Source organism: Pseudophryne corroboree, chromosome 10 (genome assembly GCF_028390025.1).
Source record: "Pseudophryne corroboree isolate aPseCor3 chromosome 10, aPseCor3.hap2, whole genome shotgun sequence".
NCBI classification, from domain to species: Eukaryota; Metazoa; Chordata; class Amphibia; order Anura; family Myobatrachidae; genus Pseudophryne; species Pseudophryne corroboree.
In genome coordinates this window covers 28,874,898-28,896,892 of record NC_086453.1, presented here as the reverse complement: position 1 = coordinate 28,896,892, position 21,995 = coordinate 28,874,898, and the positions used below count along the sequence as shown (strand labels likewise).

Below are 21,995 nucleotides of genomic sequence, written 5' to 3'. Positions count from 1 at the left end.
ACAAACTTCTTAGCAGTTTCAGAGTAGCTTAAGACTTACTCGGCATCTGCGATCAGTTCAGTGCTTGTCGTTCCTGGTTTGACGTCACAAACACACCCAGCGTTCGCCCAGACACTCCTCCGTTTCTCCAGCCACTCCCGCATTTTTCCCGGAAACGGTAGCGTTTTTCCCCACACGCCCATAAAACGGCCTGTTTCCGCCCAGAAACACCCATTTCCTGTCAATCACACTACGATCGCCGGAGCGAAGAAAAATCCGTGAGTAAAAATACTACCTTCGTAGTAAAATTACTTGGCGCAGTCGCAGTGCGGACATTGCGCATGCGCACTAAGCGGAAAATCACTGCGATGCAATGAAATTTACCGAGCGAACGACTCGGAATGAGGGCCTAAGTGCAATTAACATATGAGCTTTTTCAGCTTTCATTGTCAGGCATCTCTATATACTTTTTTAATACTAATGTAATACTGTACTTCAAGGCTTTAAGCAGATAAAGATGCATGATTTAAATTCAATTCTTGTATAAGTAATGAGACAGCATGGTTTGTGTAATGGTTAGCATTGCATCTTCACAGCACCGAGGTCTTGTGTTGAAATCCCCACCATGGCTATAATTGGGTGAAGTTTGTATGTACATCCCAATGCTTGTGTGGGTTTGCTTTGAGTACGCCATATTCCTCCCATGCTCCAAAAATATTGTTAGGTTAATTGGTTCCAAACAAAAATGATTATGCTATATAAATAACTGGTAATATATAATACATAAACGATAATGTTCAGAAAGCTACAAGTTCTCAATACGAGGACCATTTATCAATATTGAATATCCTGTTCCTGCATTTTGTTGGCTAATATATTTTCTCCTAGTAGTTGGTGCATGCTGTTAAAAACAATCAACACACAATTATTTTTTTATTTTTTTTATTTCTGAATTTAGAGATTTCATTATAGAATCACAAGTATTGGAAATTATTACATCTTAGCATATCATGGTAGTGTATATTGCGTGCAGGAACAATTCATTATTGCAGTGGAAAGTAAAGACAAAATAATGCAGAGCCTGGAAGATAAAGGAAATGCTTTTCATGACCTCAGCCTGCTAACGTTAGGATGGGAAATGTTGGGAAAAGCGGATGGGAAATGTTGGGAAAGGGCAGCGATATATAGAAGTATAGGAATGCACTATGGCTGACTCATGGCTAAGGACAGTCACTTTGTTTTACACATGCATGAGTTTTATCATCCAGAATATATCCTTCATCACAGACACATTGTGGAGAACATTCTTTATTACATAGTTTGGGCACTTCTGGAGCTTCGCAGGTTGGTTGGCAGCCTGATGCGTAGGGTTCATAATACATATTTTCAGGACAAGTTACGATACAATCTTCTGGTCTGACGCAGTCAACGGAATTGCCAGAAGTTCCAGCCTGTCTGTATAGTCCAGCATCACACTGACAACCCTTCCCAATGTAAAAAGCACAGGGCCCTCTAGGATTAGCTAAACGGCTACAGGTTATATCACAACCACTGACCGTTCCATAATGACTGTTCGGTGGACACTGTATTCCTGTGAATTAAACAAATTCATTAAATTTCTTTACTCATAAATAATTTAATGGTGAGTACACTAGGTGTTTTTTTACCCCGCGCCCTGAGCTGATTGGTCTAGTGGAACTCACTGCAATCAGCCAGTGAGGTTTTGTGATAACTATCAACAATCTGTATGTGTCTCTGTAGTAATACTGTATGATAAACTGGGTCTGGGACTCAGGGTCGACAGCACAAATGTCGACACACTTTAGGTCGACACCAATTGGTCGACACACATTAGGTCGACAGGGTCAAAAGGTCGACAGGGTCAAAAGGTCGACAGGAACAAGGTCGACATGGAAAAAGGTCGACATGAGTTTTTTATGTTTTTTTTGGTGTCGTTTTCTTCGTAGAGTGACCGGGAACCCGAATTAGTGCACCGCGTCCCCTCGCATGGCTCGCTTCGCTCGCCATGCTTCGGGCATGGTGCCTTCGCTCCGCTAACGCTTCGCTCGGCACACTTTACCGTTCCAATCGTAGTCCACGTGGATCGTTAAGTATGAAAAGGTTCAAAAAAAGAAAAAAATCATGAAAAACTCATGTCGACCTTTTTCCATGTCGACCTTGTTCCTGTCGACCTTTTGACCCTGTCGACCTTTTGACCCTGTCGACCAATTGGTGTCGACCAATTGGTGTCGACCTAAAGTGTGTCGACCTTTGTGCTGTCGACCTGGAGTCCGGATACCGATAAACTATGGGAATTTAGTCTACTGACTGTTTATTCCTCAATTCACACTGTTCATCAAACTATTACAGAGACACCTACAGATTATTCATAGTTATCACCACACCTCAGTGCATTTCTGTTATAAGGGATTTAGCCAAAGGTTGTTGTACATTCTGGGACCAGAGATATATTCAACAGTACTACACAAAAACACATTTTTGCACTATATCATGACACAATATAATATATACTAGGTGATTCATCACGCCCTACGGGCGCTTTTCACTCCGTTGTAAGGGGCTACGCCCCCTTAACCCTTGCACACCCTTGTGGCGTGCAATGTTTTTATTATATGGGAGTATTATCTCCAATCATAATAGTGTGAGTGGTTAAATATTGAATGGACAAAGGGCATACAATGGTTAAGGGGTCGAAGCCCCTTGCAATGGGGTGAACAGCGCACGCACGGCCTGATGAATCACCTAGTAGGTGCTTTGGTTGGTGGAATGGCCGGTGCAGGAAAGAAGCGGATGGGATCCGAGTGTGCCGCGGGAGGGGGAGGGGCAGTTGCAGTGGTGCCACAGGTGTGGGAGGGGATGGTGCTGCAGGTGGGGGTCTGGAGCCACCGCGGGTGGGAGAGGAGGTGGTGCCCCGGGTGGGGGAGGGGTGAATTCGGTGGTGCTGCAGGAGGGGCGGGTGCGGGGTTGCAACGGGTGGGGGAGGGGGCCGGAGCTATCGCGGGTGCTGGAGGGGTGTGTGGGGATGCCGCGGATGGGGGCTGAAGGTACTGCGAGTGGGGGAGGGGTGGGTAATGCTTATGCTGCTTCTCCTCCTATCAGCAGCTAAGCTGCTGTCCACCCTTTGGCAGTGGGTTTCCCGGAGACTCACACAGCAGCCAGTCACTATTGTTAGCGCCGCTGTCCCAATGAGCCACATTACAGGGAAGAAGATTAGAGATGAGCGCCTGAAATTTTTCGGGTTTTGTGTTTTGGTTTTGGGTTCGGTTCCGCGGACGTGTTTTGGGTTCGACCGCGTTTTGGCAAAACCTCACCGAATTTTTTTTGTCGGATTCGGGTGTGTTTTGGATTCGGGTGTTTTTTTTAAAAAACACTAAAAAACAGCTTAAATCATAGAATTTGGGGGTCATTTTGATCCCAAAGTATATTAACCTCAAAAACCATAATTTACACTCATTTTCAGTCTATTCTGAATACCTCACACCTCACAATATTATTTTTAGTCCTAAAATTTGCACCGAGGTCGCTGTGTGAGTAAGATAAGCGACCCTAGTGGCCGACACAAACACCGTGCCCATCTAGGAGTGGCACTGCAGTGTCACGCAGGATGTCCCTTCCAAAAAACCCTCCCCAAACAGCACATGACGCAAAGAAAAAAAGAGGCGCAATGAGGTAGCTGACTGTGTGAGTAAGATAAGCGACCCTAGTGGCCGACACAAACACCGGGCCCATCTAGGAGTGGCACTGCAGTGTCACGCAGGATGTCCCTTCCAAAAAACCCTCCCCAAACAGCACATGACGCAAAGAAAAAAAGAGGCGCAATGAGGTAGCTGACTGTGTGAGTAAGATAAGCGACCCTAGTGGCCGACACAAACACCGGGCCCATCTAGGAGTGGCACTGCAGTGTCACGCAGGATGTCCATTCCAAAAAACCCTCCCCAAACAGCACATGACGCAAAGAAAAAAAGAGGCGCAATGAGGTAGCTGACTGTGTGAGTAAGATAAGCGACCCTAGTGGCCGACACAAACACCGGGCCCATCTAGGAGTGGCACTGCAGTGTCACGCAGGATGTCCCTTCCAAAAAACCCTCCCCAAACAGCACATGACGCAAAGAAAAAAAGAGGCGCAATGAGGTAGCTGACTGTGTGAGTAAGATAAGCGACCCTAGTGGCCGACACAAACACCGGGCCCATCTAGGAGTGGCACTGCAGTGTCACGCAGGATGTCCCTTCCAAAAAACCCTCCCCAAACAGCACATGACGCAAAGAAAAAAAGAGGCGCAATGAGGTAGCTGACTGTGTGAGTAAGATAAGCGACCCTAGTGGCCGACACAAACACCGGGCCCATCTAGGAGTGGCACTGCAGTGTCACGCAGGATGTCCCTTCCAAAAAACCCTCCCCAAACAGCACATGACGCAAAGAAAAATAAAAGAAAAAAGAGGTGCAAGATGGAATTGTCCTTGGGCCCTCCCACCCACCCTTATGTTGTATAAACAGGACATGCACACTTTAACCAACCCATCATTTCAGTGACAGGGTCTGCCACACGACTGTGACTGAAATGACGGGTTGGTTTGGACCCCCACCAAAAAAGAAGCAATTAATCTCTCCTTGCACAAACTGGCTCTACAGAGGCAAGATGTCCACCTCATCATCATCCTCCGATATATCACCGTGTACATCCCCCTCCTCACAGATTATCAATTCGTCCCCACTGGAATCCACCATGTCAGCTCCCTGTGTACTTTGTGGAGGCAATTGCTGCTGGTCAATGTCTCCGCGGAGGAATTGATTATAATTCATTTTAATGAACATCATCTTCTCCACATTTTCTGGATGTAACCTCGTACGCCAATTGCTGACAAGGTGAGCGGCGGCACTAAACACTCTTTCGGAGTACACACTTGTGGGAGGGCAACTTAGGTAGAATAAAGCCAGTTTGTGCAAGGGCCTCCAAATTGCCTCTTTTTCCTGCCAGTATAAGTACGGACTGTGTGACGTGCCTACTTGGATGCGGTCACTCATATAATCCTCCACCATTCTATCAATGGTGAGAGAATCATATGCAGTGACAGTAGACGACATGTCCGTAATCGTTGGAAGGCGCATGCTCTTCACGTCCAGTGTTGGGAAGGTCAGGCATCGCAACCGACACAATTGGACTCTCCTTGTGGATTTGGGATTTCGAAGAATGCACAGTTCTTTGCTGTGCTGCTTTTGCCATCTTGAGTCTTTTCATTTTTCTAGCGAGAGGCTGAGTGCTTCCATCCTCATGTGAAGCTGAACCACTAGCCATGAACATAGGCCAGGGCCTCAGCCGTTCCTTGCCACTCCGTGTGGTAAATGGCATATTGGCAAGTTTACGCTTCTCCTCCGACAATTTTATTTTAGCTTTTGGAGTCCTTTTTTTTCTGATATTTGGTGTTTTGGATTTGACATGCTCTGTACTATGACATTGGGCATCGGCCTTGGCAGACGACGTTGCTGGCATTTCATCGTCTCGGCCATGACTAGTGGCAGCAGCTTCAGCACGAGGTGGAAGTGGATCTTGATCTTTCCCTAATTTTGGAACCTCAACATTTTTGTTCTCCATATTTTAATAGGCACAACTAAAAGGCACCTCAGGTAAACAATGGAGATGGATGGATTGGATACTAGTATACAATTATGGACGGACTGCCTGCCGAGTTCCGACACAGAGGTAGCCACAGCCGTGAACTACCGCACTGTACACTGGTTGATAAAGAGATAGTAGTATACTCGTAACTAGTATGACGACTATAAAGAAAGAAAAAAAAACCACGGTTAGGTGGTATATACAATTATGGATGGACGGACTGCCTGCCGAGTTCCGACACAGAGGTAGCCACAGCCGTGAACTACCGCACTGTACACTGGTTGATAAAGAGATAGTAGTATACTCGTAACTAGTATGACGACTGTATAAAGAAAGAAAAAAAAACCACGGTTAGGTGGTATATACAATTATGGATGGACGGACTGCCTGCCGAGTTCCGACACAGAGGTAGCCACAGCCGTGAACTACCGCACTGTACACTGGTTGATAAAGAGATAGTAGTATACTCGTAACTAGTATGACGACTATAAAGAAAGAAAAAAAAACCACGGTTAGGTGGTATATACAATTATGGATGGACGGACTGCCTGCCGAGTGCCGACACAGAGGTAGCCACAGCCGTGAACTACCGCACTGTACACTGGTTGATAAAGAGATAGTAGTATACTCGTAACTAGTATGACGACTATAAAGAAAGAAAAAAAAACCACGGTTAGGTGGTATATACAATTATGGATGGACGGACTGCCTGCCGAGTGCCGACACAGAGGTAGCCACAGCCATGAACTACCGCACTGTACACTGGTTGATAAAGAGATAGTAGTATACTCGTAACTAGTATGACGACTATAAAGAAAGAAAAAAAAACCACGGTTAGGTGGTATATACAATTATGGATGGACGGACTGCCTGCCGAGTGCCGACACAGAGGTAGCCACAGCCGTGAACTACCGCACTGTACTGTGTCTGCTGCTATAGACTGGTTGATAAAGAGATAGTATACTACTAATATATTATATATACTGGTGGTCAGGTCACTGGTCACTAGTCACACTGGCAGTGGCACTCCTGCAGCAAAAGTGTGCACTGTTTAATTTTAATATAATATTATGTACTCCTGGCTCCTGCTATAACAACCTATAACTGGCACTGCAGTGCTCCCCAGTCTCCCCCACAATTATAAGCTTTATATACATTGATGCAGCACACTGGGCTGAGCAGTGCACACAGATATGGTATGTGACTGAGTCACTGTGTGTATCGTTTTTTTCAGGCAGAGAACGGATATATTAAATAAAACAAACAACTGCACTGTCTCTGGTGGTCACTGTGGTCGTCAGTCACTAAACTCTGTCTGCACTCTCTTCTACAGTATCACAGCAATCTCTCTCTCTCTCTCAACCCTAATCTAAATGGAGAGGACGCCAGCCACGTCCTCTCCCTATCAATCTCAATGCACGTGTGAAAATGGCGGCGACGCGCGGCTCCTTATATAGAATCCGAGTCTCGCGAGAATCCGACAGCGTCATGATGACGTTCGGGCGCGCTCGGGTTAACCGAGCAAGGCGGGAGGATCCGAGTCTGCTCGGACCCGTGAAAAAAAACATGAAGTTCTGGCGGGTTCGGATTCAGAGAAACCGAACCCGCTCATCTCTGAAGAAGATGCACTCAATAAACTACAGCTCCCAGCAGGCCTGAGGCCTAAGGGCTGGAATGCTTCGGCGCTAAGGGCTGCTGGGAGCTGTAGTTTATTTAGTGCATCTACTTCCCTGTAATGCGGCGCGTTGGGACACCGGTGCTAACAATAGTGACTGGCTGGTAGAACTGAGTGACTGCCTGAATCAATGTAAAAGGTGAGAGTGCTGTGCAGTGTCAGTGACACTGCACACAGGCCCAGCGCTTGCCGCTCAGCAAAGGGATGCAGTGCAGGGAGGCACCAGGAAGTTGAGGCGTTCTCCCTGCTCTGCATCCCTGTGCTGAGCTGCTGCTGCTATCCCGGCTGCTGTCACACATGCAGAGGCGCCGGCAGTACAAAACCTACTCTCTCCTTCGGCGCCGGCAGCACAAAGCCTCCTCTCTCCCCCCGCTCCCCTGTGTGAGATTCAGTGGCCGGGCGGGAGCCAAAGGGGGCGGAGCTAGATGGGAATAAGGGGCGGCGCTAGACAGTACCATGCTGCAGCAGGAGGATGAGCTGCTACAGCTTCGGCCAGCCAGACTTCATTAGGTAAGTGTCTGGAAAGAGAGTGAGTGTGTGTGTGTGTTTGTGTGTGTGTGTGTATACAGTGTCTGTGTATACTGTATATATGTGTGACTGTATGTGTGTAATGTATGTACAGTATCTGTGTGTGTATGAAACGAAATGCGTTGGGCCTGTACTGACCACCCACTGTTTTCAAGCTAAGTTCTGAATTCCTATCCATTTATATTTTTCGTTTATTGACAAAAGTTTTTTTTTCTTGTTTTTAAAACCATTCTTTGAAACTGTTTTTACTCTCGTATATATTAAAATCTATTTTTATAATTTTATAATATCTTTTGGCTTCTAATTTTAAGCATACAAAAACATTGTTTTTAGCCACACTCATCGCCAATACCCCTATCCCCCCATTTTGCATACCCTTTAACAATATATTGATCAAGGCTGCAAGCATTTTAGGCTGCCAGCATTTTAGTTGCTAAGTATATTAGTGCAAAGTAGGATGATATAATCTATGGAGATATACGGAGATGAACAGGAGAGAAACAGAGGGACAGCAGACTATCTCTCCCATCTCCACAAAAGAACTGCAACCAACAGACTACAGTGAGTTACCCATACCACTACCAGTAATGCCTGCAGCCTGCACAGCCTGGATACTGAACAACCTGTCTGATTAAGTAGCAGCCTTACTGCTTTCACACATTGCTCACACTCTCATTTACACAATCTACAACCACTGTGTATCCATCTCAGCCTTTCTGTTCCTAATATTATTTCTTAAAATACTGTTTGCACTGTCTTTTGCTTACATTACACCCCACATTCTCCTTGTTCATTCTATATTACACCTACACCATTCTATTCCCCTTAACACTACTGTACCAAATTATGGCTCCTCGATCCTGTCACATACCAATCCTCACTGCCAGGTCTCACCCCCCAAATTCAAAATCACCCACAAACACTCAGACACCAGCCAACCTTATCCCTATCTCCCCTGTCCCCTCCCTTCCTTTCTCCTGTGCACTCTGGAATGCTAGATCAATCTGCAACAAGCTGCCAACTATCCATGACCTCTTCATCTCTCACTCTTTTCACCTTCTCGCCATCACTGAAACCTGGCTCTCCTCCACTGACACCACCTCCCCTGCTGCCCTCTCCTACGGAGGCCTCTCCTTCACCCACACAGTCAGAACTGATGGTCGACAGGGTGGCGGCGTGGGCGTCCTTCTCTCCCCTAACTGCACCTTTCGTGTCATCCCACCTGAGCCCTCTCTCACCTTCTCCACCTTTGAGGTCCACATTATCCGCCTCTTCTACCCCATTCACCTCCTTGTGGCAGTGATCTACCGCCCCCCTGGCCACTGTTCACCTTTCCTTGACAACTTTGCTGCCTGGCTTCCCCACTTTCTCTCCTCTGACCTCCCCTCTGTCATCCTCGGAGACTTTAAAATCCCTATTGACATCACTAATGCTGCTTCCACTAATCTTCTCGCCCTTTCCACCTCCTTTGGACTTTCTCAATGGACCTCCACCGCTACTCACCATCTCGGCCACTCCCTCGACCTTGTCTTCACCCACCGATGTGATCTCTCTGATTTCTCAAACTCTCCCTTCCCTCTCTCTGACCACCATCTGCTTTCTTTCACCCTTTCATCCTCCCTCCTCCTCTCCACGTCCATACCCACCACCACCAGACGCAATCTTGGGTCTCTCAACCCCACTTTCATGTCCTCCCTCGAGACTTTCCTCTCTCCTCTTTCCACTATGACTTGTCCTAACCAGGCAGCCACCTTCTATAACTCTTCCCTAACCACTGCTCTCGACTCTGTGACCCCCATCTCCTCTGTCCCCCTCCGCCGCTCCAAACCCCAACCATGGCTCACCAAACTAACATGTTTCTTACAAAAATGCTCACGCTCCGCTGAACGCTCCTGGAGGAGATCTCACTCTCTGGCGGACTTCCTCCATTTCAAGTTTATTCTCTCCTCCTACAGCTCTGCTCTTTCCCTCGCCAAGCAATCCTTTTCCAAGCACTCATCTCTTCTCAGTCCTCCTGTCCACGCCGTCTCTTTGAAACTTTCAACACTCTCCTTCGCCCCCCTCCTCCTCCCCTCCCATCCTCCCTCACTGCCACTGACTTTGCCTCCTTCTTCATCTCCACAATTGAGGATATCCGACACGACATCTCCCGCCATCACCCCTCTGCTACCCCCCTGCCCCCTCTATCCCTCCCCTCCATCTATCCTACGCTGTCCTCCTTCCATCCGACTTCAGAAAAGGAAGTCCACTCCCCCATCTTATCCTCCCCCCCACCACCTGACCCCTGGACCCCCTCCCCTCCCGTCTTCTCCGCTCCCTCTCCCCCACTGCCTGCTCCCACCTTGCTCACCTCTTTAACCTGTCCCTCTCCACCGGCATCTTCCCCTCACCATTCAAACATGCCCTGGTCTCACCTATTGTCAAAAAACCCAACCTCGACCCCTCATCACCCACTAACTACCGCCCCATCTCTCTTCTCCCTTTCGCCTCCAAATTACTTGAACAACTAGTCTACAGCCGTCTCACAAGCTACCTCTCTGACAACTCCATCCTCGATCCACTACAATCTGGCTTTCGCGCACTCCAGTCAACTGAGACTGCCCTGGTGAAAGTCACCAATGACCTGCTTTCGGCCAAATCCATGGGCCACTTCTCTCTGCTCATCCTTCTGGACCTCTCTGCTGCCTTTGACACCATAGATCATCCTCTCCTCCTTGGCACACTCCAAAACGCTGGCCTCTCTAGCACTGTCCTTGACTGGTTTTCTTCTTACCTCACTAACCGCTCCTTCTCTGTGTCTGCCTCAAGCACCACCTCACACCCTTCCATCCTTCCTGTTGGTGTCCCTTAGGGTTCTGTTCTTGGACCCCCTTCTGTTCTCCCTGTATACCTCTTCCCTGGGTGCGCTCATTAACTCATTTGGCCTTCAATACCACCTCTATGCTGATGACACACAACTCTACCTCTCATCTCCTGATCTGTCCCCCTCTGTCCTCTCTCAGGTTTCCAGCTGCCTCTCTGCAATCTCCTCCTGGATGTCTGAATGCTCTCTAAAGCTCAACATGGACAAAACGGAACTCATCATCTTCCCCCCATCCAGAGCAACACCCCCGACCAATATCTCCATCATTGTTGACAACACCACCATCTCCCCTGTTCCCCAACTCCGCTGCCTGGGCGTCACTCTTGACTCCTCCCTCTCCTTTGCACCCCACATCCAATCTCTGGCACAATCCTGTCATTTCCAGCTAAGCAACATTGCTCGTATCAGGCCATATCTCTCCCAGAGTGCAACTAAACTCATCATCCACTCACTGGTCATCTCACGACTTAACTACTGCAATGTCCTCCTCACTGGCCTCGCTTGCTCCCATCTTGCTCCCCTCCAATCTGTCCTGAACTCCGCAGCTAGGCTTATCTTCCTCTCCTGCCGCACCACATCTGCCACTCCCCTTCAACAAAATCTACACTGGCTCCCATTCCCCTACAGAATCCTCTTCAAACTCCTCACCCTCACATACAAGGCCATCTCTAATTCCACTGCTCCCTACATCTCCAACCTCCTTTCCCTTCATACTCCCTTCCGCCCCCTACGGTCGACTAATGACCGTCACCTCTCCACCGCCCTGGTCACTGCTTCCCATGCACGAGTTCAGGATTTTGCCCGTGCTGCACCCCTTCAGTGGAACGCACTCCCCCGCTCCATTAGACTCTCCCCAACCTTGCAAAGCTTCAAACAGGCACTAAAATCCCACCTATTCATCAAAGCGTACCCTTCTAATGCATAACCCAGAGCTGAAGCCGCGCCTCCACCCCCTGCCTCATGCCGTGAACATCTCAGCTTTGCTTGCATACTGCCATCAGGCTACCTCCCACTTGCCTGCACCTCTTGTCATCTGTCTGTCGCCCCTCCCCAATAGATTGTTAGCTCTTCAGAGCAGGGCCCTCTTTCCTCTTGTTATCTAAGCCCTCATCTCAACACATTTCACTCACAGCTCTCCCCTACTCAACGACCATCTTTATCCTGCTAGTAAAGGCTCATCTCCATCTATAACCACCAGCCTCTAGTAGTACGATGATCACTCCCTCAATACTTACATCTTAGCTGTACTATGTCTTGAGAATGTGTGGTGCTCTGTTACCTGTACTCTATTTATGTTATTTATTTACTGTAATGCAATGCTTTGTCCCCTGTACTGTCCTTTTTACGGCGCTGCGAAACACATGTGGCGCCTTATAAATAAAATGTAATAATAATAATAATAATAATAATACCATATCAGTGTTGTATTTTTAGGGGTGGGCTGACACCATTTTAAAAAGGTTAAGTGGGCTTGTAGCTTTTTTAACAATTTTTTTTACTTCATTCATATAGTTTTTCTGAGATTTTAACCTCACAAGTGGCGCTATACTATCTTTTTTGCACATATATATATATATATATATATGTGTGTCTGTTGTGTGTTTATGTGTGTATGTGTGACTGTGGCATAATGTGTGTAAGCGTCACTGGCACAGTAGGCGTTACGTGTGTAAGCGGCACTGGTACAGGGGGCGTTACGCGTGTAAGCGGCACTGGTACGGGGGCTTTACGTGTGTTAGCGGCACTGGTACAGGGGGCATTACCTGTGTGTCACTGGTACAGGGGGTGTTACGTATGTAAGCATCACTGGTACAGGAGGCGTTACGTGTGTTAGCGGCACTGGTACAGAGGGTGTTGCGCGTGTAAGCGGCACTGGTACAGGGGGCATTACATGTGTAAGCGTCACTGGCACAGTAGGCGTTACGTGTGTAAGCGGCACTGGTACAGAGGGCGTTACGCGTGTAAGCGGCACTGGTACGGTGGGCGTTACGTGTGTTAGCGGCACTGGTACAGGGGGCATTATGTGTGTGTCACTGGTACAGGGGGTGTTACGTATGTAAGCATCACTGGTACAGGGGGTGATATATGTGTAAGTGGCACTGGTACAGTGGGCGTTACATGTGTAAGCGGCACTGGTACAGGGGGGCGTTACGTGTGTGTCACTGGTACAGGGGCGTTATGTGTGTAAGCATCACTGGTACAGGAGGCGTTACGTGTGTAAGCGTCGCTGGTACAGGGGGCGTTACGTGTGTAAGTGTCACTGGTACAGGGGGCAATACGTGTGTAAGCGTCACTGGTACAGGGGGCATTACGTGTGTAAGCGTCACTGGTACAGGAGGCATTACATGTGTAAGCGGCACTGGTACAGGGGGCATTCTGTGTGTAAACGGCACTGGTACAGGGGGGCGTTACGTGTGTAAATGGCACTGCTACAGGGGGCATTACGTGTGTAGGCGTCACTGGTACAGGGGGTGTTACTTGTGTAAGTGTCACTGGTACAGGGGGTGTTACTTGTGTATGGTCACTGGTACAGGGGGTGTTACTTGTGTGTCACTGGTACAGGAGGTGTTACTTGTGTATGGTCACTGGTACAGAGGGAGTTACTTGTATAAGCGTCACTGGTACAGGGGGGGCGTGACATGTGTAAGCGTCTCTGGTACAGGGGGCGTTACATGTGTAAGTGTCTCTACCACACGGGGCATTATGTGCGCTGTGCCTTTGGAAAGTATGCGAAGGTGTAAATTTATAGTTTGCAGTGGGGCGCTGAACACCCTAGCACCGGCCCTGACTGCACACCCACTGCACTGCACAGCACTGTCACCTTTTACATTGATTCAGCGTCCAGACATTACCCTCCGGGATATCACCCTCTCTATCCGTTACATTAGCCATCTCGGGGCTTCCAGCCCGGCAGCCCAGCTGCTGTGTTGCGGAGTCAGGGCCTCTGGGGATCTGGGCGTGGCTGTGGCGGGGAGGCACTTCTGTGACATCACGCGCAGAGAGGCTCTGGGGCTCAAAGAGTATGCGGCACTGGGAGGGCTATGATAGCCTTCTGCTGCGCCGCTATCATACACATCTATGTCGGTGGCCGCAGCAGCTTTTGTCCCACCTGCATCGCGGCTAGGGAGTGGGGATTGTTGATGGCGGAGGGGGCAGGCGGACTGGCAGCAGGACATATGAGGCTGCGGCAGAAGGGTTTTTTCCCTATCTACGGCGCAGAGACTTGCTGCAGATGCAGTGGCACACCCTCCAGCTGGACCTTTTTGGCAGGTACAGTCCGTTTTTTATGAACTGTACCGATTTTTGACTCTCCAAGCTTCCATTGAAAGTATAGGAAAAGGGGCGTGGCCACGTGGCTGTACCCGTGGCCACGCCCCCTTTTCGAATGTGTATCAATGTTTATGTGTACACTGTTGGAGGGTGTGTTGCTGCAGATGCAGTGGGCCTATTTTGGGGTGTGGACCTGGAGCTGCAGCTCCATCAATCAGCCCCATCGCTAATCCTGCTCTGTGAAAACACAGCAGACAAAGGGCGGAGCCTCCCATTGGATGTAACCTGTGTGGGAGGGCGTTTCTCAGGCCAATCAGCTGTGGACTGGGTGTGATAGACCTGCTGCTAACCCAATGAGAGATGCGTTATACACACAGGCACAAAGTCACAGAGCTGGGCTATTATATAGGAGATTATCCTCACATACAGTATATCAGCATATTCCTCATGATAAAATAATATCCCGCGTTATTATTACCTGTTGTTGTTGTATCATCCCCGGAACCTAAAGGTCAGAAAAATAATGACAGTGACACAATCATATGGACTATATGCAATATTAATTCATTCATTTTTCTCAGAATTACAGGTATAAAATTAAGAGGAGAATTAGGGCATTAGGGTCAGACATAGATACACAGAAAAAAAAGCGTTGACATAATGATCAAATCGATGTGTTCAAATGTAGACAATATATCTGTGTCAACATAATTAATGTTGACAAAATATATTGCTCCCTTTATATATTGTTTGTCAAAGAAGACGTATTATATACATAAATAATAGGCGATTATATATTCCATTTTTTTAAACAAAATAAGTTATTTTTTTGCCAGCATAAAAAGGACGGGATGTTGGACATTTTCTACATGCTAAGAACATTGGGGGTTATTCTGACCCGATCGCACGCTGCACTTCTTCACAGCCGTGCGATCGGGTTGGAACTGCACATGCGCCGGCGGCGAAGTGCACCGGCGCATGGCAGTCATCGTTGCCTAGCAATCGCCTCTGAGACAGCTGTTTAGGGGGAGCCGTTTAGGCCGGGGGAGCGGTCCGGCCAACGCAGGCGTGACAGGACCGTTGGGGGGGGGGGCAGTCTGCGGCGGCTACGTGATGTGTCACACAGCCGCTGCGGCCAGCGGGAGCAACGAGCAACTCCAGGCCAGCAGCAGGAGCTGCGCTGGCCACGAGTTACTCCTCAAATACAAAGGCATGGCCGCTGTGCGATGCTTTTGTATTTGTGCGGGGGGGGGGGGGGGCGGCACTGACATGCGGGGCGGACTAGCCCTGTGCTGGGCGTCCCCCCACATGTCTGAGTTAATGATCGTAGCTGTGCTAAACTCGGTCGTTCGCTCGGTAAATTTCTTTGCAGCGCAGCGATTTTCCGCTTGGTGCGCATGCGCAATGTCCGCAGTGTGACTGCGCCAAGTAAATTTGCTATGCAGTTAGGATTTTTACTCACGGCTTTTTCATCGTTCTGGTGATCGTAATGTGATTGACAGGAAATGGGTGTTACTGGGCGGAAACAGGCCGTTTTATGGGTGTGTGTGAAAAAACGCTACCGTTTCCGGGAAAAACGCAGGAGTGGCTGGAGAAACGGAGGAGTGTCTGGGCGAACGCTGGGTGTGTTTGTGACATCAAACCAGGAACGACAAGCACTGAACTGATCGCAGATGCCGAGTAAGTCTGAAGCTACTCAGAAACTGCTAAGAAGTGTGTAATCGCAATATTGCGAATCCGTCATTCGCAATTTTGATAAGCTAAGATTCACTCCCAGTAGGCGGCGGCTTAGCGTGTGCAAATCTTCTAAAATCAGCTTGCGAGCGATCAACTCGGAATGACCCCCCCATGTGCACTGTAGGTGGGGCAGATGTAACATGTGCAGAGAGTTAAATTTGGGTGGGGTGTGTTTAAATGGAAATCTAAATTGTCGTGTAGAAATTAAGCAGCCAGTATTTACTCTGCATGTAAACAATATAATTCACCTACATCTAACTCTCTCTGCACATGTTACATCTGCCCCAACTGCCATGCAATATGGTTTTGCCCAATTGCTAACATTTTTGGTTTGTTAACAACCCCCATTGAGTGAAATTTTATTGTTTCTCCATCAAAATACTTTCTTGGAATATTGTTAGTATGTACAGTGTTAATACAGTCAGGATGGATCTAGGCCTTGTGGCACCCAGGGCAAAAGTTTCCTTTGCCCCCCCGAGAGGTAAAATAGGGCTAGTGGGCACCAAAGGCTCATGTCAAAAAATAGGGGAGTGGCTTCATAGAAAAGGGGCATGGCCACAGTTATGCTCCCTGTAGTTGTGCCCCCTGTAGTTGTGCCCCCAGCAGATTTGCCCCCTGTAGCTGTGCCCCGAGAGCATCTGCTGCAGCCGGACTCGGAGTGTGGGATGTGGGGTGCGGGTGGGTCGTGGGCACTTGCAGGGTGCCTCAGCGCCCTGGACGCCCGCCCTGCTTGCCCGTGCCTAGATCCGCTCCTGAATACAGTACTACTTATAACACAATACGTGGGGCGTGACATGTGTAAGCGTCTCTGGTACAGGGGGCGTTACATGTGTAAGTGTCTCTACCACACGGGGCATTATGTGCGCTGTGCCTTTGGAAAGTATGCGAAGGTGTAAATTTATAGTTTGCAGTGGGGCGCTGAACACCCTAGCACCGGCCCAGACTGCACACCCACTGCACTGCACAGCACTGTCACCTTTTACATTGATTCAGCGTCCAGACATTACCCTCCGGGATATCACCCTCTCTATCCGTTACATTAGCCATCTCGGGGCTTCCAGCCCAGCAGCCCAGCTGCTGTGTTGCGGAGTCAGGGCCTCTGGGGATCTGGGCGTGGCTGTGGCGGGGAGGCACTTCTGTGACATCACGCGCAGAGAGGCTCTGGGGCTCAGAGAGTATGCGGCACTGGGAGGGCTATGAAAGCCTTCTGCTGCGCCGCTATCATACACATCTATGTCGGTGGCCGCAGCAGCTTTTGTCCCACCTGCATCGCGGCTAGGGAGTGGGGATTGTTGATGGCGGAGGGGGCAGGCGGACTGGCAGCAGGACATATGAGGCTGCGGCAGAAGGGTTTTTTCCCTATCTACGGCGCAGAGACTTGCTGCAGATGCAGTGGCACACCCTCCAGCTGGACCTTTTTGGCAGGTACAGTCCGTTTTTTATGAACTGTACCGATTTTTGACTCTCCAAGCTTCCATTGAAAGTATAGGAAAAGGGGCGTGGCCACGTGGCTGTACCCGTGGCCACGCCCCCTTTTCGAATGTGTATCAATGTTTATGTGTACACTGTTGGAGGGTGTGTTGCTGCAGATGCAGTGGGCCTATTTTGGGGTGTGGACCTGGAGCTGCAGCTCCATCAATCAGCCCCATCGCTAATCCTGCTCTGTGAAAACACAGCAGACAAAGGGCGGAGCCTCCCATTGGATGTAACCTGTGTGGGAGGGCGTTTCTCAGGCCAATCAGCTGTGGACTGGGTGTGATAGACCTGCTGCTAACCCAATGAGAGATGCGTTATACACACAGGCACAAAGTCACAGAGCTGGGCTATTATATAGGAGATTATCCTCACATACAGTATATCAGCATATTCCTCATGATAAAATAATATCCCGCGTTATTATTACCTGTTGTTGTTGTATCATCCCCGGAACCTAAAGGTCAGAAAAATAATGACAGTGACACAATCATATGGACTATATGCAATATTAATTCATTCATTTTTCTCAGAATTACAGGTATAAAATTAAGAGGAGAATTAGGGCATTAGGGTCAGACATAGATACACAGAAAAAAAAGCGTTGACATAATGATCAAGTCGATGTGTTCAAATGTAGACAATATATCTGTGTCAACATAATTAATGTTGACAAAATATATTGCTCCCTTTATATATTGTTTGTCAAAGAAGACGTATTATATACATAAATAATAGGCGATTATATATTCCATTTTTTTAAACAAAATAAGTTATTTTTTTGCCAGCATAAAAAGGACGGGATGTTGGACATTTTCTACATGCTAAGAACATTGGGGGTTATTCTGACCCGATCGCACGCTGCACTTCTTCACAGCCGTGCGATCGGGTTGGAACTGCACATGCGCCGGCGGCGAAGTGCACCGGCGCATGGCAGTCATCGTTGCCTAGCAATCGCCTCTGAGACAGCTGTTTAGGGGGAGCCGTTTAGGCCGGGGGAGCGGTCCGGCCAACGCAGGCGTGACAGGACCGTTGGGGGGGGGCAGTCTGCGGCGGCTACGTGATGTGTCACACAGCCGCTGCGGCCAGCGGGAGCAACGAGCAACTCCAGGCCAGCAGCAGGAGCTGCGCTGGCCACGAGTTACTCCTCAAATACAAAGGCATGGCCGCTGTGCGATGCTTTTGTATTTGTGCGGGGGGGGGGGGGGCGGCACTGACATGCGGGGCGGACTAGCCCTGTGCTGGGCGTCCCCCCACATGTCTGAGTTAATGATCGTAGCTGTGCTAAACTCGGTCGTTCGCTCGGTAAATTTCTTTGCAGCGCAGCGATTTTCCGCTTGGTGCGCATGCGCAATGTCCGCAGTGTGACTGCGCCAAGTAAATTTGCTATGCAGTTAGGATTTTAAGGACGGGATGTTGGACATTTTCTACATGCTAAGAACATTGGGGGTTATTCTGACCCGATCGCACGCTGCACTTCTTCACAGCCGTGCGATCGGGTTGGAACTGCACATGCGCCGGCGGCGAAGTGCACCGGCGCATGGCAGTCATCGTTGCCTAGCAATCACCTCTGAGACAGCTGTTTAGGGGGAGCCGTTTAGGGGGAGCGGTCCGGCCAACGCAGGCGTGACAGGACCGTTGGGGGGGGGCAGTCTGCGGCGGCTGCGTGATGTGTCACACAGGCGCTGCGGCCAGCGGGAGCAACAAGCAACTCCAGGCCAGCAGCAGGAGCTGCGCTGGCCACGAGTTACTCCTCAAATACAAAGGCATGGCCGCTGTGCGATGCTTTTGTATTTGTGCGGGGGGGGGGGGCGGCACTGACATGCGGGGCGGACTAGCCCTGTGCTGGGCGTCCCCCCACATGTCTGAGTTAATGATCGTAGCTGTGCTAAACTCGGTCGTTCGCTCGGTAAATTTCTTTGCAGCGCAGCGATTTTCCGCTTGGTGCGCATGCGCAATGTCCGCAGTGTGACTGCGCCAAGTAAATTTGCTATGCAGTTAGGATTTTTACTCACGGCTTTTTCATCGTTCTGGTGATCGTAATGTGATTGACAGGAAATGGGTGTTACTGGGCGGAAACAGGCCGTTTTATGGGTGTGTGTGAAAAAACGCTACCGTTTCCGGGAAAAACGCAGGAGTGGCTGGAGAAACGGAGGAGTGTCTGGGCGAACGCTGGGTGTGTTTGTGACGTCAAACCAGGAACGACAAGCACTGAACTGATCGCAGATGCCGAGTAAGTCTGAAGCTACTCAGAAACTGCTAAGAAAGGTTTAATCGCAATATTGCGAATCCGTCATTCGCAATTTTGATAAGCTAAGATTCACTCCCAGTAGGCGGCGGCTTAGCGTGTGCAAATCTTCTAAAATCAGCTTGCGAGCGATCAACTCGGAATGACCCCCCCATGTGCACTGTAGGTGGGGCAGATGTAACATGTGCAGAGAGTTAAATTTGGGTGGGGTGTGTTTAAATGGAAATCTAAATTGTCGTGTAGAAATTAAGCAGCCAGTATTTACTCTGCATATAAACAATATAATTCACCTACATCTAACTCTCTCTGCACATGTTACATCTGCCCCAACTGCCATGCAATATGGTTTTGCCCAATTGCTAACATTTTTGGTTTGTTAACAACCCCCATTGAGTGAAATTTTATTGTTTCTCCATCAAAATACTTTCTTGGAATATTGTTAGTATGTACAGTGTTAATACAGTCAGGATGGATCTAGGCCTTGTGGCACCCAGGGCAAAAGTTTCCTTTGCCCCCCCGAGAGGTAAAATAGGGCTAGTGGGCACCAAAGGCTCATGTCAAAAAATAGGGGAGTGGCTTCATAGAAAAGGGGCATGGCCACAGTTATGCTCCCTGTAGTTGTGCCCCCTGTAGTTGTGCCCCCAGCAGATTTGCCCCCTGTAGCTGTGCCCCGAGAGCACCTGCTGCAGCCGGACTCGGAGTGTGGGATGTGGGGTGCGGGTGGGTCGTGGGCACTTGCAGGGTGCCTCAGCGCCCTGGACGCCCGCCCTGCTTGCCCGTGCCTAGATCCGCTCCTGAATACAGTACTACTTATAACACAATACACAAGATAGTATACTAATACTGTACATGTTTTTTTACCGGAGTACACAATATTGTGAAGGGGTATGTATAGAATGATGCATCAGGAGATGTCACAATCAAATTTGCATTTGAATATAACAAAAATGCCATGCATACAATGTAGGGAACAATTTTGTTTCTGTGTTTATTACCTGCATTTATACACCTTGTATGTAAGTGTCTGCCTTACAGAATATGGAATCTCCAGTCTCATCGTTATATTTGCAATGACTGACAGTGAAGGTCACCGCAGGTCTGCATGTGAGTGTTACATGACTGCGTCACATCCTACCATAGACCGTCATGTTGGGAGGTGTAAAAATCAGAAGCGAACAGAAAGAGTTTACATTCTGAATCTCCTCGTCTGACGCTCTAGATATCTGTGTTTTCTGTCACTGCTGTTATACAATTGCCCAGATTATAGACTTAACCAAAGAGTCTGTTCTGCAATCGGGATGTAGTTATGGAACCAGCTGTCAGGAGACCGCTGGTAACAGTACCCCCCCCTAGCAGATATGCCGACTAGCAGTGACTATTCCCACACGTGGGTGTCTGCAACACCTATAGAGTGAGAATAGAACCTGTGGCGAGCACGGGGAACCCGCAAGGGGCTTATTGTGCTTGCCCCCCCCCCTGCCTGCATTCCGCTGCCAGGATTCAGGTGGAGGTATGCTGACCGCCAGTCTCCTGAGCACCGGTCACGCATACCCAACCCATGCAAACATGATCCATAGGCCAAAAATGGCCATTTATCTCACTGTCAGATAATAGAGTTACATTATTAGAGCAAATTAGATAAAAATCAGTCATGTCATATTAGTGGTGTGGAGAGGGGAGTGATCTGCAGACAGAAGACCCCACATAACATGGCAGGACCTGGAGAAGACATAAACCGCACATGACTATTACTGCAGACTGTATCTAACAGGCAGCTAAATATGGGGTAGCGACTGTTTGCCAAATATAAATGTACCACTTAGGAGTCTATTTACTAAGCGTTGGGTAGACATAAAGTAGAGAGAGATAAAGTCCCGCCAATCAGTTCCTGTCTGCCATGTCACAGGCTGTTTTTGAAAAATGACAGCTTGGAGCTGATTGTCTGGTACTTTGTCTCCATCCAAGGCTTAGTAAATAGACCCCTTAGTAAATAGACCTCTTAGCCTTTAGAACTTGAGCTTTACTGCTTTTTTTGTAATTTGTTGTCTCACAATACATTTATAGTAACGTTATATGTCACTTACCGTCTGTAGCAGTACAATCACGCTGCTGCTGGAAGACTGGAAAAAACAGATCCATGTTACTAATTACAGTCACTGAATGTTACACGTGTTCTCCTGGTTATTTAGATTGCTTCTGATTAGTATATGTTTAAATTTACTCGATACTAAAGCTGGGCAAACACTATACAATTATCTGACAGATCTGGCTGGTTGGAAAGAAAATCTGGTAATGGATGAGAGCAAAGGACAATCAAACATTTGCTCCTGAACACTGGAAAACGGACAAAACATGTCGTTCTGACAAACTGGTTAACTCACAAACAAATTTGTATGAGTGAGTTTTTGTCCATTTCCCGGTGTTTAAGAGCAAATATTTGATTCTCATTTGTTCTCATCCTTTACCAGGTTTTAATTCCAACCAGCCAGATCTGCCAGATAATTGTACAGTGTAGAGCAGAGGTTCTCAAACTCGGTCCTCGGGGGCCCACACGGTGCATGTTTTGCAGGTCTCCTCACAGAATCA

At 48.5% G+C, this 21,995-nt stretch overlaps 1 protein-coding gene across 1 annotated transcript; it reads right to left on the bottom strand.

The window, feature by feature from the left end:
• Nucleotides 1-971: 971 nt before the first annotated feature.
• On the bottom strand, nt 972-21,635 carry LOC134966922 (alpha-tectorin-like). Its single transcript, XM_063943941.1, has 4 exons — nt 21,494-21,635; nt 17,592-17,618; nt 14,430-14,456; nt 972-1,570 (listed from the first exon to the last, which is right to left on the bottom strand). Exons 1-4 carry the CDS (start codon nt 21,546-21,548, stop codon nt 1,200-1,202), a joined length of 480 nt encoding a protein of 159 aa, XP_063800011.1. The 5' UTR covers nt 21,549-21,635; the 3' UTR covers nt 972-1,199.
• Nucleotides 21,636-21,995: the final 360 nt, after the last annotated feature.